The sequence below is a fragment of the Vicugna pacos genome, chromosome 6 (genome assembly GCF_048564905.1).
Source record: "Vicugna pacos chromosome 6, VicPac4, whole genome shotgun sequence".
NCBI lineage: Eukaryota > Metazoa > Chordata > Mammalia > Artiodactyla > Camelidae > Vicugna > Vicugna pacos.
The window spans coordinates 94025982-94039836 of NC_132992.1; the positions used below are offsets into that span (position 1 = coordinate 94025982).

The 13855-nt window shown below is 47.7% G+C and overlaps 1 protein-coding gene across 15 annotated transcripts in view; it reads left to right on the forward strand.

Annotated features, from left to right (window-relative positions):
• KLC1 (kinesin light chain 1) overlaps positions 1-13855 on the forward strand; it is a 51777-nt gene that overhangs the window by 27824 nt on the left and 10098 nt on the right. For 4 of the 15 annotated variants that reach the window (XM_072963800.1, XM_072963804.1, XM_072963798.1 and 1 more), the window contains exons 8-14: positions 986-1159; positions 1301-1400; positions 1805-1854; positions 1940-2007; positions 3236-3344; positions 6349-6510; positions 12969-13099. In XM_072963800.1, coding sequence (XP_072819901.1) covers positions 986-1159; positions 1301-1400; positions 1805-1854; positions 1940-2007; positions 3236-3344; positions 6349-6510; positions 12969-13099 — 794 coding nt within the window. Of the gene's footprint in view, positions 1-985; positions 1160-1300; positions 1401-1804; positions 1855-1939; positions 2008-3235; positions 3345-6348; positions 6511-10748; positions 10800-11477; positions 12186-12968; positions 13101-13855 lie in introns of those variants that run through there. The other 11 variants (XM_072963801.1, XM_072963805.1, XM_072963799.1 and 8 more) reach the window with 8 other exon arrangements.

Consider the following 13855-nt stretch of genomic DNA (forward strand, 5'->3'; position numbering starts at 1 on the left):
TGGAAAAGGGAAAATAAAAAAGGCTCATTATCAAATTGCGCAGGTAAAGTTTTGTCAGGTTGCCATCTGTCTGATATTTACAAAATACAGTGGTTTTTATTTTATTTATTTATCCACTCAGATTTTGAGTGGACTGGGTTAAAAATCGAGAACCACAGGTGTATCAAATTACAGATTATGAGCTGTATATAATGATCTGCCAAATTCATTCATGTGTATTTGCTCTTTCCTTCCACCTACAAGATAGTTTTGGGTAGTGATACTTGCAAAGAGAGAGAAAAGCAGGTGATGTGCTTGTGAGTTAAGTGGGTGGGGATGGGCTGAGGGCTCCCTTAAATTGGATATAGGGAAGTCCCCTCTGGGGAGGCCTGGAAGATTAGCCGGCGGAGAGGAGTGGGGCTAGAGTGGTGCTGGAAGACGAGCACGGCATCTGGGACAGCACGTTCAACGACCCCTGAAGGTGGAGCTTGAAATCTGGGGAAGGTAGTTTGGGGGATCGCAGAGGGCCTCTGGGTCTGAATGTGAAAGGGTGTGTAGGACACGAGTTGAACAGTTGACAGTCTCCTTTGAGGGCTATTATGCATAGGAATGAGTGTAACTCAGTGACTTGAGAGTTGGAAGGGGCTGGGTTTAAGTTTGGGCTCTTCAGAACTTGGCCATTATGTTACATAGCCTTTATAAAATCCAGTTTCCTTATCTTCAGAACATGCGTATCACCTCCATTGTAGGATTGTTAGAAGAATGAGAGATGCTAGAGCATCTGAAGGAGCTCAGCACAGTCCCTTCTTCCCCCAAGAATGAGAGTGCAGTAAACTCTATTACTTTCCTCATCGCATGACATGGGAGCCATTCAAAGGCTGTAAGCCTGGAAGTGAGGCACAGTCGTATTTCTGTGCGAGAGACTCCCCCAGAATGGGTGGAGAGTGGATTGGATGGTAGGGAAACAAGTGATGAGTGTTTCTGATATGCTCTTTTTTATCCCCAGGTTTTGGGAAAGGATCACCCTGATGTTGCCAAGCAGTTAAATAACTTGGCCTTACTGTGCCAGAACCAGGGCAAGTACGAGGAGGTGGAGTACTACTATCAGAGAGCCCTGGAGATCTACCAGACGAAGCTGGGGCCTGACGACCCCAACGTGGCCAAGACGAAGAATAACCTGGTGTGTGGACAGAGGGGCGGCTGCAGACAGAGCCAGACGGCCCTTTTGGCATCTGTCTGAGCTCTGTTGTAGTTTCACTTGTCGATAGGAACTGTGCTTCATTTGCATGTGAGGAGTAATAAGTACTTGTTTCATTTTAAGGCATCCTGCTACTTGAAGCAAGGAAAATTCAAGCAAGCAGAAACCCTGTACAAAGAGATCCTCACCCGTGCGCATGAAAGGGAGTTTGGTTCTGTTGATGGTAAGAGGTGCACTCCTCTCTACGCAGGTGCAGTGTAGGTGCGTTAAAAATAGTGATTTCCAGCCTGACCTTGGTGGTACCCAAGCCATCGCAGTATTTTCAAGATAGAATTTAATTTGAATTTTAGAAATGATTTTCCAGGTAGCGCTGAGAGTAGAGGACTGTTCACAGAGCTGCACATGAATGGCCATTCTCTGCTTGTTTCTTGTGATCCGGTTCTGTCTTTATGGTCTTGTCTTCTCCGTTGTGACACTTACCTGTCCAGGTTGTGAGAAGTAATACCTGAGAAGGGTTGTGTGAAAAACGAAACAGAAACGTTGCAGTCAGTGAAACTTGACAACTTCTACTTAGTCTAAGGGCTCTTTTATGCTGTAATTTATAGGATGTTATTTTTTCTTCCGTAGATGAAAATAAACCCATTTGGATGCATGCTGAGGAAAGAGAAGAATGCAAAGTAAGAACATAACTATTTTGAGTTTTCTAAGTTGGATATATTGCTTAAGATAATTACTCATCTGAAATTATTTGTTACAATTTAGGGAAAGCAGAAGGATGGGGCAGCTTTTGGAGAGTATGGAGGCTGGTACAAAGCCTGCAAAGTTGATAGGTATGTCTGCTTCACTGAGAGAAACAGAGAAACGGCTGTGCAAGAGCTAGTGCCTCAAAGTTCATGAATAGCCAGTGTGAGCGCCCCTGAGGGCATTGTGGCTGCACAGTCCGGTGGTTCCCCCAGATTCCAGTAGGAAGCCCCGTAACTTTATGAATGAGGTAACTTACACACACAAAGCCCCTTGCAGTATGGGTCCTGTCCAGTAGCAGTCTGTCCAAGGCTTGCGGCCGCATTGCAGGAGATGGCTAAATGGGGACCCAGTGTTGAAGGTGGCCATGGAGCAACCTCCTGGGAAACAGACCAGCAGACCTGCGGAAGCCAGCACTTTGCAGACGTGCCTGGGCCGCATGCCCGCCTCCCCACGCCGCCCTGGGAGGGCAGGGGTGGTCCACAGAGGGTAGTGTGAGCTACTCCAGCACAGCCCTGGGGGCCTCTTCTGACTTGAACGCTTTCCACAGTCTTTTTCCTCCTTTAACTTTCAGTCTTCCTTAAGGCTCAGTTTACCAGTCGTCTGTTTCAGGAAAACTCTCTGAACCCCTAGTTTGGAGTAGATACCTCTTCTGGGCTAGCACTTAGCATAATTTCTGAATTTTTTGTGCTCTCAAAGACATGGAGTATAGCTTCTCTATTTCTGTACCTAAAGCACCTATCATCCCCAAGGAACAAAGCCTCTTGGAGGTTATATATGTCTATGCTGAAATGAACTAGATTTGTTTCTTATTTTTTCGTGAGACTGTCTGTCAGAAGCACAGAGACACCCCCTCTGTGTCCACACTGTTCTTCCCACACACGCAGCTGTCATCCCCTGACTCCTTCCACTGGTGAGGAGTTTGGGGTTTAGACTGTTTCCCCTTTGCCAGGAGGGAGAAGGGGGAGGTGGAGAGCGACACTGAAACGTGTGTCCTCCTTGCTGCCCGACACCGGGTGTGCTCTGCCCCCAGGGGAGCCCTAGGGGTCACTGCACAGGTGTGGAGACTGTCCAGGGGTCTTTGGGAACAGTCACAGCATGGGGAGAGCAGGGGTGCGGCCGGTCAGCCACCGGGCTCGGTGCAGTTGGCAGGGATGCTTGAGACAGAAGAGCCCTTTAGAATTTCAGTTAAGAAAGTACCACGTTTGAAGAACGTTAGCCAGACATGTCTGTGAGTCTTTTAGATCATGTGCTGTTGCTAGTGGTCACTCTAAAACTTTCATGTAATAGTTCTGTATGCCATATGCTTTCTTACAGTCCAACTGTTACAACTACTTTAAAAAACCTTGGGGCACTTTACAGACGTCAAGGCAAATTTGAAGCTGCAGAAACATTGGAAGAAGCGGCCATGAGGTCACGTAAACAGGTCAGTCAAAAGCCTTCTGTTTTTCAACTTAGGTTTCAGAACTTTGAGTTTAATGGTTCTCTTTTACTAGGCTTACTGAACTCTTGATTTAGGAATAGGAAATGTTTACTATCTTAGTTTGTATAAAGAACTTGCATTGTTTAAGCGATGGTAAATATGGCACCAAAAGCACAAGCAGCAAAAGCACAAGTCAGTCAGAGCCGCTAGCACTGGGGACACCTGCGCCCCAGGGCGCTGCAGGGGAGTTGGGCACTTGCACAGCACGGTGGAAGCACTGGTAACCCACACGCCTGGCGAGGTCTGCTATCCAGAGTGTGTGAAGGCAGAGGGACCACTGCATTAGAAAGCGGTGCATGACCTGAATAGACATTGCTCTAGAGGTGGGACACAGAGGCCAGCAAGCACGTGGAAAGGTGCTGCATGTCATCAGTCAGCAGGGAGGGCGGAGCCAAACCGCGGTGAGACTCCGCTTTGCACGCATGAGGATGGCTAGAGCAAAACCAAAACAGAAACAGCGGTGTTGGGGAGGTGTGGGAACTGGCCCCTCGGGCCGCAGGCGCGGTTGCTATAGGAGACAGGTTGGAGGTGCATCAGAGTCAGGCGGAGAATTGCCAGGTGGCCTGCAGGTCCACTCCCAGCGTCCACGTCCAGACTGAGCAGCGGTGCACACGCTGGCACAGCGGAGTCCCGCTGCGCGGTTGTTGTGTCTGCAGTTGCTCTGAACACACAGTCGGCACTGCCAGGCCTCTACTCCCAGGGGAGGAAAGTGCAGGGTGGGGTCGTGTGAGCCTCTGGTCACATTCACGCCAACTCAAGGCCTAACCTTGTGTTAATGTGTGTTTCTGTTTAAAGACACCTTGTGTAGTGTGTGGTGTTGGTTAATGAATCGGTGAAACAAGAAATTCATGGCCAGCAGCTCTGAAACTCATGCCTGTCTCCGCAGGGCACACCCCAGCCTTCTTGTGCTTAGGACACTAGATGACACTTTAGCACACTCTTGGGGGCCATTTTAAACAGTGAGGTCCCTGACAGAAATGTGGAGAGCCTGGGCACCGAGTAATTCAGACTGGGAGGGGACAGTTGTTGACAGTACGAGACGAAAGAGGAAAGCAGGGGTAGGGAGGTGCAGCTCAGTGGTGGAGCACGGGCCCACCATGCTCAGGGTCTTGGCTTCGGTCCCCAGTGCCTCCACTAAATAAACAAATAAACCTATTACCCCCCCCCCAAACAAACAAACAAACACAATTTAAAAAAATAAATGAAGCTTTAGGAGGAAAAAGAAAGCAGAATGCTACCTTGCTGGGTCTTAGCTGGGGACATGTGCTGTATGACCTGAGCTTTCCTCCACTCTGTGTGTGTCTGTGAAGGACCGTGAAAGCACTTCGAGCATTGACTGGGGATTAGAAATACGTGTTGGCACGTGGCTGAGTTCTCGACTGTGGCCTCTGTAAATAGTGAGGATTGAATCTGTCTCCTCCATGCGTTCACGGCAGCGTTACTCCCAGGAGGCTAAGCATGGAAGCACCATGTACCCATCGACGGGTGACCAGCTGCACAGCGTGCTCCAGCCATGCAGTGCAGTGTCAGTCAGCGAAGAGCAGCTAGTGAGCTGCTGAAGCACTTCCTTCATCACCTGAGAGGTTTCAGTTCTGCTGGAGTTAGCTTGCAGAGAAAATACAGGAGAAGGGCTGAGCTCCTGCCCTGTGATTACTGGTGTGCAGTGAGCAGTTAGTGTATTGCTGAGTGTGTGCGTGCATATAAAGTCAGCAGGTTTTGTTTCCTGTTTTTAGAGCTGGAGGCGCAGGTCTGGGTTCCTCCCCCGAATGATGTGTATGTAGACTGTTGTATAGTTGTTAGTTTGTGGCCACTTTTCAGCTGGGATTAAAGTCACCCATGTATACCTGATAATTTTTTTCTTTGAAGAAATTGTGTGACCAGAGAAGGCCCGGCAGGGATACCGTCAGGGACTCCCCCAGTCGCTGTCCCTGCAGGAGCCCTTCCTTGTCCCCGTCATCCTTCCCGGGTCCTCTGGGCCTGGGTGTGTGCTGTGAGGGGTTCTGGCTCAGGTGGTCTGGGGGCGCCTCAGGCCTTGTTGTAAACCATTGCACGTAGTGTTCACCCAACCCGCAGAGTCGGAGTCAGAGTCAGAAGCTGCAGAGGTTTAAGAGAAGAGGCTACCCGGGCCTCACTGACCACACCCCTCCTGCCACAGTCGTTTCCCTGTGAAAGTCATAGCAGCACTGTGCCTCCTCAGAGGGCGCCCGTGCAGGTCAGCGAAGGTGTGGGTTTTGCCTGAGCTGTGGGGTTGGAATCCCATTTAGAGCGTGGATGTCAATCGGCACTGAAACAACATGGAGAATGTTTGCTGCTGGGCATTAATCCAGTTGCGTTTGAACTGGGGCGTGCTGGAGCGAGACTGAGAAAGTCGGCGACTGCTTGCTGCTGCTTGTCAGCCCTTCCCCAGAGTGAGAGTCTGCTTTTGGAGCGCCTTCGGCAGGCATCCGTCGCTGACTGTCAGAGACGTCACAACAGTCCAGGGCTGTCCAACCACGGACTGGGTTTGGAGGCGGGAAACAGCAGGCACGTGGTGCTAAAAGCTGGGCCTCTCATCATCAGACTTTACAGACGCTTACAAAACAGCACCTGCCACCTGGGCTCCGTCAAGAGCAGTTTATGATACTTGATTTATATCTCTCCCTTCATCTGTCCTTTAATCTTTTTTTTTTTTTGATGCATTTCAAAATTGTGTACCTCACTGCACTGCCTTCTAAATACTTGAATGTACAGGTCATTAAGTGGAGCTTAACATATGTTCGTAGTTTTTTAAGATTTGAGGTGAGATTTACATACAGTGAAATGCACATGTCTTGAGTGTGCCTTCCTGAGAGTCACTGTTCTGATCTCCCCCCCAGTGTTTTCTCCTAGTACACGTTTAGTGATCTTAGAAACCCTCCGGAAACTCGAGTGCTAATGGATCAAACCCTTTTCTCTACCTGGCTCCCAGGGTCTTGACAATGTTCACAAACAGAGAGTCGCTGAGGTGCTGAATGACCCTGAGAACACGGAGAAGCGGAGAAGCCGGGAGAGCCTCAGCTCGGACGCGGTCAAGTACGAGAGCGGCCCTGACGGAGGGGAGGAAGTGAGTATGAGCGTAGAGTGGAGCGGGGTAAGTACAGTGCACGGCAGGAGCCTCGCCGGCCTCCTTCCTCAGTCAGTCCCAGCTAGGCCCTTGTAGGTCACCTTCCGCCAGTGCCCAAGGCTGTCACTTGTTGGAAGCGGTAATTTTCTTCCTCTTAGGAGTCCATGAAAGCTGTTTGGCTTCACTTTGAGCACTTAAATGCTGATTGAGTGTCCTGGTTATTTAAAGCATAATCCATAATCTGGTTTTATTTTAATGTTAGGATTAGTGTGGCAGATAACTAACTTGCTTTTTTAACTTACCCATTTTCATCGCTAACTTCAGTGCTCCTAATTTCACTGACCAGGCTGCTATAGATTCTGTTAGAATTAGTTTAAATACTTTAAAGGAAAATGACGTTTCAGACAGAGCTTGACTATAGAAAAGAGCAGTTCAGGAGCAAAGATGTTAGGGCAGCTGCTCTTTGCGCCCCAGCTCCGTCCCCTGAGGAGCCTGGTGGTTCACCACACTTCACAGTGACGTGCCTGCTGCAGGTGTCTCCCGAGCGTGTGCTGTGTTGGAAGCGTCCCCTCCATGGCCAGCGTCTGCTTCTGCAGAGATTCTTGCACCGCTGTTTCTCCAGTGGTTGCCAAAGAGCATGTGGCCTTCTGGACATTTTCTTTCTAGTGAATTTTTGTAACACGTGGATAGTGTTTTTGCACGTGGAACTGATGTCTTTGGAGTTTTGCTGTTATCAGGGAGGGTTGAATGCAGGATTAGCTCTAATGCATTCAGGTGCACTATTGATTTTTTCTGAAGTCACGTAATGCAGTTTGACTAGTTGTAATTGTACAGATGTTTTACCAAATAGGAATTTGGGGCTTTCTTATAATCTGTCTTTTTGAATCTACATACTCTTGGGGTTTTCCGTAGCTGTAGCAGTTTGGTAGGGGTCAGCATTCTAGACAGACATCTCGTACAGGAGGTTGTTGGCCAGAATCTCAGGGAGGAACATCTTTTTTGACTGTCTTTATCTGGCAGCTTTCTTGCTTTGGTTTCTCCTGTGCCAAGACAACCAATCAGCATCTGCTTTGACCCCTTGGCCCCGCGGGGCCGCAGCCAGGTGCACACGAGGACGGCTGGCCTGCCCTGCCCACGTCCAGCCACGCCGTGGACTGTGCTCCCCCTGCGCCGCGTCGTCCGCATGCTTTGTGCAGAGGCCCGGCCAGCCTCTGTCCCTCAGGAGCCAGGGAGCAGGCGCTGGTTCTCTCGTGAGGTCCTAGTGGAGCTTTCTCTTGAGACAGTATTTCTAGGTCAACCTTTCAAATCATGTGATGATCACGTTACTGACACCTCAGCATCCTGTTACCGTCTTCAAGGCGGAGGCTGGGGCTGAGGGAGTGCTGCCTCCCCTCTTGGGGAGGGGTTGGCGGGCGGCTTCCTGCTGGGACTGCGGCTGGAATCCCTAGTGCAGCGGGTAGAAGCTGTCCCCTCAAGAGCCTGCTTGCTCCCCTGTGGTTCCACGTCCCTCTCCCTGGGGACGTGCTGCCATTCGGGACGCTCACCCGCTGGGCGTGGGGTATCTTTCTCCTTGACTTCTGGACACTAGCAGTTCACAGCCTGACAGAATCCATCCCAGGGCGCTTTACTTGGCCCAGGGTTCGACTGACTGGAAGAATCGAGATCTTGGGTCATCCAGCACTTTGAGCAGCGAGAGGAACCCTTTCTTTAAATGGAGTCTCACCTGACGCAGCAGATAGAGCGCTGCTCAGGTTGCCAGAGCGGGACAGCCGCGAGCTGGGGCCTCCTCCCGGAGGCCGTGGCGCTCAGGCTGGTTTCCTTTGGAAACTCGAAGGCTCAGAGGCAGTAGTGCTGCTCACTCCCACCTTTGATTTGAATTTTACTTTCAAATCATTTGTGTTTTTTTGTTTTTTTAAAAATTGATACTCAAGATTATTTAATATTTTTCCATTGCAGTAGTTTCAAAGAATAAAATTTGTACCCTATTTTGTGTCCCTGTATACCTATAGAAAACATTCCCTTAGGTATAATTTTAGAGCTCAGTGTACCTGCATTTTTTATTTCAAGGATTTTTTTAAATTGTAAAGACATTTATGTTTTAAGAGGCCAGAAAGGCAGTATGCACATTTAGATGTTTTTAAAATCAACTTTATTGAGCTATAATTATATGCAACCAAAGGGGCCCATTTCCAGTATCTTCGGTTTAGATGTTAACACACTGCAGCCCCACATCAGTCTCTGCCCAGGTGTGAGAATAGAGTGTCTGTTCTGTTCCCGTGTGAGTGCAAGTTGCCCTGGCAGTACAAGGCAGACAGTTTAAGAGTTGTTGCTGTTTGCAGCTGCTTATCTCTGTGTCAGGATTTTCTCAGTGTTATGCAGTCAAGAGAAAAGATAGAAATAAATTGGGAGTTGAGGCCAGACCTGTCGTCTGTAACTTCATGTTTCGGATTGCGGGTTCTGCAGGGCAGCTTCGTTGTTCTGTTTAACTTCATTGTCATAAGAACTTTTTACACCTGTGGGTTGAGAAAATGCCGTTTAGATTTTATTTTCTTATTGGGGTTCTGCATTGGATTTTAACTTTTTAAAAAGATTTAAAATATTTCAGCACTCTTTAAGAAGTTTGGGAACTTCTGCCGTAGGGAGAGCGCTGAGCTGCTCTGTGGGGAGGACTGGAACTGGGGGGGCAGGCCCTCTCCCTGGGGTTCGCGCAGCCATCCACTCGGACTAGGCCTAGGCCCTCTCAACATCCGGAAGTGGCATTTACAACAGAGGGCGGTGTGGTCTAAGGTAAGGCGAGCTGGGTTATAATGACTGCTCCCTGCAGATTGCTGTAAGTCTGGGTCAGCACAGAACTGAGTTGTATGCTGTTAAAATAAAAATAAGGTTACTGCACATATTCTAATAATTCATATGAAGTTCTTGGATCAGATTCTTGACATGGTAGGTAATTTGTTTAGGGAAGTACAATTCTGTTCCTTCCCTTTATGATCATAAATACTGTGATTAAAGTACTTGAAAATACAACTTCATCGAGCTTGTTTTTGTATAAATTGTGCAGGTATACAAATCACCGTCAGGTCTGAATTAAAAAAAAAAGTCTGAATTAGTTCTCTTTTATGATCCTGCCTCTAAAAACACAGACGCTCTGTGCATAGGAACCCTTTCTGGAAGGTCTGGGTTCCGTTTACCCTGTGTCCACGAGGCTTTGTGTTAACGGCGGTCTACCGTGTTGGCCCCTGGCAGCCGGGTCCTCACTGGGGCCTTGGGGCCTCGGGGCTGCCCTGTTCTGAGGGAGTTGTATTTGCGGTGGTCCCACCAGGACACACCACGCCGCTTGCATTCTGAGTAGAACCCAAGTCCCAGAGTCAGCCTTCATCTACACTAGACTTTTTGTCTCGGGTGCCAGTATCTACTGGGGTCCTTTGGAAGTGGCCCACCCCCATGCCCCCATTCTTTTCCTGTTGTTTCCCGTGCTAGTTTTTTCCCTAAAAGCTTTTAATACACTGAACTCTTCCTGGATTACTGGGGAATAAAATAATACTGTTAATTATAAGTAGCTTAATTTTTATTTTTAAGAAATTGTATTAGGAAGCCAACTAGAATATACCAGAGAAAAAAAATTAAAAACCACCAAATCACCTGCAATCCGTAGATGCTAATTACCGCTGTGTAGCTCTTAACTAGTACATCATACTCTTAGCTTCTGTTCAGAAGCCCACTGTTTTGATGTAAATAATTCATGACAGTATGAAGATGTGTTGAAATGGAGTGAAACTCCCCACCTCTAAAGCCTGTATTGAGTAGAAGTCCCCCTGGTTTGGTGGGTTTGTCCTGTCCTTCCTGCTGGTTCTCACGGGCGAGGGTCCCAGCTGGCGAGAGCAGGGAGGGTGGGCAGACTTGATCCAGTGTCCCTGGGACCACGTGCTGCTCCCAAGCCCGTTGTTGGGGGTGGGGGGTGGGGAGAGGGGTGGTGGGGGGAGAGTGTGCATGTGCGCGTGTGTGTGTGCATAAAACAAGAAGTACTTTTAGAATCTGAGTGAAACTGCTCTTCTGTATTCTGCTGAGCATCTAGTGCAGGAATATTACAAATAGTACTGTGGTAGTGTAGCACTGGATTTTGAACTGAACAGCAGGAGTAGTACTATTCGTAGAATTATGTTAAACATTTTGACATTCTTTTCTGAAGAGCAGCAAGAACTTGTGTTTTCTTGTCCTCCCGGCACTCGTGGGGAGTTGGTAACAAGTTTTATTTTTCCATTTTAAAGATGAGAAAGATGAAGCTCGGGCTGGTTAAATGACTTGCTCAGCGTCGCATGGTGAGTCAGCGCGGGCGGCTCAGGTCCCTGCCGCGCGGGGCTTCTGGGCGAGGCCGTCGGCTTTCCCGTCTGCCAGGACCCAGATGCGCTGCTGCTGTGGATGCCTTTTCTAGTTAATTTTGCTTTGGATTATCAACTGCATGTTAAAAATGTGCTGTAGACTTTTACAGTCAGCGGTTCCTACAATTTCTGAAACATCTACCACGTCAGTGCTTTTCAGAGAGAAGCTGATAGTTCAGGGGTCTAGAAGGGCCTCTGATTCAGTGACAGATTGAGTGAGCGCACGCCTCCCGTGCATGGCAGTCTGTCTGTTGGTCACTAGGGTTGGTTCTCGTTGCAGAATCTCTTTTACATACAGTCACTTGAAGCCCTTTTGTCCTCGCATTGAGGAGGCTTCCGGCACAGTGCTAGTCTGTGCTCCAAACACGCTGCATTTTATCTTGAGGGTGGTGAGGAGTGGCTAGTCTAGACAGTGTAAAAGGTAACACGAGGCCCAGTCCCTGTTTTATCCTGGGCTGACAGAAGCAAGCAGAAGATAGTTCCAAATACTAAAGAATTTACAATGCTGCTGAGGTTTTGTGACCTAGAAATACTGTAAGCCTAGCTGTGCTAAGTGGGAAACTGACTCTTGCCTCCCAAGTCTCACCTGGGCTCTCTCTCTCCGTTTCTGTCTGACAGGCCTAGCCGCCTTGTGTGACACTCACTGTCTCCTGCATGAGGGTGGCACCGCCTCCAGCTTCTCTCCTCTCTCCAGTGCTGACCGCTGTGTCTAGCAGTCCCCTAGGATTCTTGTCAGAGCTGCGCCTCTGTGACTGGCTGCTCCTTTCGGTGCTGCTGTTCTTTTGGGGGGTCCCTTATCTCTGTAAACATGTAGCTTTGCCAGACATGTACTTAGTAATACAAGCTGTATTAATGAAATCCATTCACCGTGTACTACGTGAGTTTAAAACCTAAGAGGATAGCTGTTCACTTTGATAGAAGGTAGTTAGAGGTCTCCCCCGGTGTTACCGCAGTGGCATGATGGTGACGTGACGCCGGCTCGGCTGTGAGCCCAGGGCATGTGCTGCTCCCGTCCTGGGGACCTGGCCCGGCTCCGGGCCTGCCCCTTCGGATCATGCTCAAGTAGAACTGGCTGTGTAGTCTCTGTGTGGAATTTTGGCAACTCTGCTTTTCTCTACTAATCTTTAAGTGTTCAGTGATTTGTGTATTTGTGTCTTTCTAACTTCTAATAAACTCACTCCAACTGACCTGTGTCTCGGTGTCTGTCTGCTTGGTAGAATTCCTCACTCTTTCCATGGAATGCAGCATTGCTCTGGCTTCTAGAAGGAATGGGGCTCCTGTTAATCTTACTAAGATTCATTCTGAGAATAAAAGTTGCTGTGTACACATTTTTTCACTCTGTGTTTTGATTTTCACATCCAGATACTGCTGAGTGTCTCACTTATGTCTGAATCAGCTGTGATGAAAGCTGGGCACTCCTTGTGCTTCCTGCAAGATGTCTGAGGGGTTTTGGTTATTGGCACAGAATGAGCATTTTATTTAAACTTCCAACCACATTTATAATCCACATTTAATAAAACTGTCCTCTAAAACTTACTGAAGAAACTGTACATCTGTTGCATTTAGAGGAAGTTATTAAGAGGAAGTTGCCTGTGTCAGATGTAAATGTTTTGGGTCCCGTTCAGCTATATGGACCAGATGCTCCTGCATTTATTAAACATGGAATTTGATTTTGGTGATATTCCTAGAAACTGCTTAATTTTCTTGAGACATTTTGTGTATCTTTTCTTTCAAAACAACAATAATATGGTTAACTTTCCTTTGAGGGTCTTATTACTTTTGTTTGAATGAGCTTCATGTTCAAAAGTTTTCATGATCATTGGATTGTCTTGAATGAAATTTAAGATGGATAGATTTCTTTTTGAAGTGTATTTATATAATGGCAAATTGGTAATTTCCGTAGAAATCATACAACCAGCAAATTTTAGGATTATTTGTTCTAGTTCTGTCGAAAATGTCACGGCTAATTTGACAGGGACTGCACATTACCAGCAAGTCACAGACTAGCAGATAAGCCACAATGTGAAATCTTGTTTGCACTCAGCTTTGCCTCTTGGGGGCTGGGGGGGGAAACACCTGTAGCTTCACATTTGTTCACGTTTTTTTCAGGATGGCACTGGATCTTTAAAACGCAGTGGTTCCTTTAGCAAACTCCGGGCTTCAATTAAACGCAGCAGCGAGAAGCTGGTTAGGAAGCTGAAGGGAGGAAGTTCCCGAGAGAGTGAGCCAAAGAACCCCGGGTAACTATCTCCAGCCCCGCCGCCGCCCCGCCGACCCGCCCCGCCTCACGGCCACCTCTGCTCCAGAGCTTCAGAAAAAACACGCCAACTCGCTGCCCGTATTTTAGCAATGGAAGGGTTTAGTAGTTTCAGTCCAGTCTTTTCCCAGGACAGGTTGAGAAACAATTGTGAAACTTCCTCTTAGAGGCAAAAAGGGCCAATGCCTTTGAAAGAAGCTTGCGGAGCTCTTTGATTCCGTTACGTTGCAGAGAAAGCCTTAGCAGTGAAAAGTCGAAGCTTAATATTAAAACACCGGGCATATTAACGTGTTTACTCTAAACAGGCATTATTTATTTACTAAGTTAGCATTCGTTTAAATCCTTTAAAATTTTGTTCTTTTAAAATCAAGTGCTAGCTATGATTATACTAAATCTTATCACATAGGTATTAACTACAGGAAGAAAAGCGGTTCTAAATAGAAGGATTACAACGTCGAGACGTCCATTGTAGCAGGTTTCTTCAGGAGACTCTAAAAGACCTTAGCTTTAGCATGTGTTAAACAAAGGTTTCAGTCATGAGTCTTTTAGGGTCTTTTGAACAGTAACATTTAGGCTGTTAAAGGAATTTGGTTCTGAGATACTCTGTTTTTTCTAAGCTGCATCAGAGGCAGGGCTCACTGCTTTTCTGTTAGGGTGCTAACAAACTGCTCTGGTTTCTGAGTTGTTTCTGGTGAAAATGGCTTCCTGGTTTTGGATGCACTTCTCACAGAAGCACTGC